General features: G+C 44.7%; 1 protein-coding gene across 1 annotated transcript; it reads right to left on the bottom strand.

Moving 5' to 3' along the window:
* Positions 1 to 397: 397 nt before the first annotated feature.
* On the bottom strand, positions 398 to 3,155 carry zgc:85858 (uncharacterized protein LOC405879 homolog). The gene is made up of 3 exons (XM_035609186.2): positions 2,882 to 3,155; positions 1,896 to 1,971; positions 398 to 1,689 (listed from the first exon to the last, which is right to left on the bottom strand). Exons 1-3 carry the CDS (start codon positions 2,963 to 2,965, stop codon positions 1,649 to 1,651), a joined length of 201 nt encoding a protein of 66 aa, XP_035465079.1. The 5' UTR covers positions 2,966 to 3,155; the 3' UTR covers positions 398 to 1,648.
* Between the last annotated feature and the right edge of the window lie 316 nt (positions 3,156 to 3,471).

Below are 3,471 nucleotides of genomic sequence, written 5' to 3'. Positions count from 1 at the left end.
AAAAAGGAAAACACAAATACAACCAAATATATAAAACTTAAATAGAGCAAAGAAACATTTTCCCTTAATGTAAACATGAATGCACATCTTTTCTGCCGTTTATTCTGTAAAGAGAAACGTTTAAGATTTCACACAACATTGACACTGAGATGTCTGTAAAGGCAGATTTGTTTTAATTAGACGACAAATAAATAGGTCGGATTCCTGTTTTTCGATGGTTCAATGTGGACAAGTCAAATGTAGAACCTTAAAGATTTGCATAAAAACCTAAACGTTTTGATATTTCAGTGCCAACAACTTCATGCCTTTAGAGACAATCAGATCAGATCTTTGCGTGTTTTTACCCTCTGACACTGGTGTGAGAGGAGAGACCAATGACGGACAGAGACCAGAGGCGTTTAGAGAAAATATCTGAGGTTTATTTAGTATAAAAGTGGAGCAGGTCGTCCAGCAGGAGGCGCTGAGCTGAGAACCAGGTGGAAGAAGCTGCTTCCGTCTGCTGTGAATTATTTACACCAAAACAAAGACTTGACTCTGAGGGTTTTAGTCCTCCGTGAATCGAGTTCGTCACATCACTGCGGCTTTTCGGTCCTTTGTGTTTGACCGCTTTGATTTAAAAAAAAAAATTTTAGTCACTGCAAACGTCTGGTTTTGAATTCTGTGAACTTGCGGCAGGACAAGAATTTCGACGTGAACGTCATGAGGAACGTCCAGACTCTGCATCTGAAAGCGTTTAAATCATCCAGCTGCATCTCGGACGTCCCACACATCTGAACATTGCTTACGACTACACTGTGAATTAAGATGGGCGACATGAAAGATCGCCCTCTCCCGGTGGCTGGCTGCAGTACAGGTCATAAGCCCCACCCCCTCCATGTTTATGTGTTAGTTTGTTGACTGTGAAATAAAAGTCCTCTCAGTTATCCAGTGTTCTGTGTATCACGTCACAACATCAACTCCTGATCCACGAGAAGCTACCGCATGTAAACAACTTCCTAGTGGGTTTTTCACATTAAAAGCCTACTTATACAGGCTGGCTGAGTTTCTCTCGCGGTGGTTTTGCCACAGCTGAACGGACGGATCGGAACTTGGAAACATGAGGCAGAATTCAATTGCAGGACTTTTACGCTGAATCAAGCACGAGATATATCTGATCGCAGCGGATCAATGAATCTAACGAGTCTAATTAAAGAGCAGCAGAGTGAGTGTGAGCAGGTCACGTTACCCGGTGAGTCTCCGCAGTGATTCGTCACCAAGACAAAAAAAGCAGCGGCTTGTTCCTTTAAACCAGAGACGCTCAAGCTCGGCCACAGACCAACGTCTCCGTCCGCTGGACGACTGCATCGGACTTAAGACTTCAGCAACAACCCACAGCAAACAATCAATAACCCATATCTGATCAGCTTCATCGACAGTGATGAAAGAAAACAAAAAAACAAAACAACAGAGTGTTTACTGCTGGGTGGGATGAAAAAAAAGCTCAGATTTAAAAACTCCACAGTAACGTACGTGTGTGTGTGTGTGTGTGTGTGTGTGTGTGTGTGTGTGTGTGTGTGTGTGTGTGTGTGTGTGAGGTCATGGCAGCGACATAGCCCCCTCCCCCTCCCCCTCCTCCATGTGACAGGCTCAGCTCTAGGGTCAAAGGTCATCACATGCCCTGCCTGATGCTCTGGATGATCTGGAAGATGGCTGAAAAAGTGAAAACAAACCACAATTATTTATTAAGTTAAAAGTTGGTTTTCTGCGCAATCCGATTGGTCAGTAGTTTGAACCATTGACAGGTTTTCATCTGTTACCATGATGACCTCAACTGGCAGGTTAGAGGTTCACCATTCAGTTACGCGGCAGAGACCAGAGATCAGACCAGATGGACATGAGAGAGACTAAAATCTCACCTGATCCACAAACCACGAAGACGAAGAGCGCGAGCAGCCATGGACCCACCGGAGACTTCTCCTCGTTTACTGGCCGCTGAAGAAAACAACAACAACAACAACAACAACACAAACTCGTGAAAAACCTAAAATATTCTGACTCAAGTCAGAAACATGCATATTTATGAACAAACTGTCAGGCAGCTGACAGCCCTCTGCTGGGAGGCCGAGGAACTGCTCCCCAAACTCCATTCAGAAATCTGTACGTTTACATATGTATCATTCGCCTGGAATTAATAATACAACAAAAAGTACAGTTCGAGTTGTCCAATCGAACCGTCAGAAGATCTTCTTGAATTCGGCGAACGTAACGTTCAAGAACCAGGACTTATTCAAACACACTCATCCGATGTGCCTGGCTTGTAACGCCGGACGAAGTGTTTACAACCTATGAGATTTGCAGGCATGGGGTCATAAAAGATGAAAGTTTTCATGAATAACCAACAACTTGTACAATGCAGGCCAGCCGAACTGACGAGTGCACATAAAGCAAACAGGAAATAGCCTTTAATTACATTTATAGACTATGTAGTTTAAGGAACACGCAGATTAATTTCAATGTCCCAGATTTGTGAAAGGCGTCCGGCTTTGATTTTTTCGTTTCTTCACGTGTTAACCAGTCAACGGATACCACCCAGCCAGAATCGGAAAACTTCAATTCCTTTCATATTGAATAATCACATTTAATATTTATACAGTTAGCGTAGCTGAGCAAAAGCGGTTATTGCTTGTGTGGCTGCTAATGCTAATGCTAAAGTGAGCAATGAATGACTAGCTTGAACTCTTTTGTTCCTACAAAAACTCAATTACAACAGGATCATACGCGCACATGTGTCTAAAAGTTATCACACCAGGCTACATCTGTGTGATAAGCACCAGAATCTGCATGTTTAAGGCAGCAGGTTAGCCGTTAGCCGTTAGCCGTTAGCCCGTCTGTCTGTCAGTACCGATGTCTTCTGGACGTGTCCCCGCTGTGTGATCGTCTTGCTGTGCCGCTCGTTCGCCACTTTCATCCGCTGAATCGCCGACATTGTTTTTCGGGTGTGACGACCAGTCGGCACCGGGAGGACGGAGAGCCGGAGACCAGCAGGGAGAGGAGGAGGAGAAGGAGAAGGAGGCGTCGGTGAGGCCGATACGGTGGCGGCGAGGGGAGTCCCGCTGGAGGAGTGAGAGTCCGAGCCGGCTAGCGGTTAGCAAGCTAACCACTGACGCTGCGGACACCCGTCACGTGACACGGGGCAGTCTCCCTGCTGCCCCCTAGTGGTGTTTCTGTCATTCATGTTCATTGGTACCTCAGCCAAAGTTTGTTCGTTTGTTTGTTTGTTTTCCTAGTGAATAATTAATGGATCTTAATGGGGTAAAAAAAAATACATATTAGTAAACTGATATCGATGAGTGTGTGAGATTTGGTGCACATCCAAATAGGAATCTGGATCTAGTCGATTTAAATGTGGTTCGACGAGGAGACTATTGGGTTTTGCTGGAGGTTTGAGCTCTACTGAGAGATGTTCCTGTTTTATTACAGGAATTTAATCTG

The sequence above is a fragment of the Scophthalmus maximus genome, chromosome 12, assembly GCF_022379125.1.
Source record: "Scophthalmus maximus strain ysfricsl-2021 chromosome 12, ASM2237912v1, whole genome shotgun sequence".
In the NCBI taxonomy this organism is placed as follows: Eukaryota; Metazoa; Chordata; class Actinopteri; order Pleuronectiformes; family Scophthalmidae; genus Scophthalmus; species Scophthalmus maximus.
This window is presented reverse-complemented; position numbering and strand designations above follow the sequence as displayed.

Excerpts from the sequence above, each read along its gene's own strand:
- zgc:85858 (XM_035609186.2), bottom strand. The coding sequence starts at position 2,965 with ATGTCGGCGATTCAGCGGATGAAAGTGGCGAACGAGCGGCACAGCAAG. Across the intron at positions 1,972-2,881 it reads GACACGTCCAGAAGACATCG|CGGCCAGTAAACGAGGAGAA; the intron begins GTACTGACAGAC and ends TGTTTTCTTCAG. Across the intron at positions 1,690-1,895 it reads CTTCGTGGTTTGTGGATCAG|CCATCTTCCAGATCATCCAG; the intron begins GTGAGATTTTAG and ends TCACTTTTTCAG.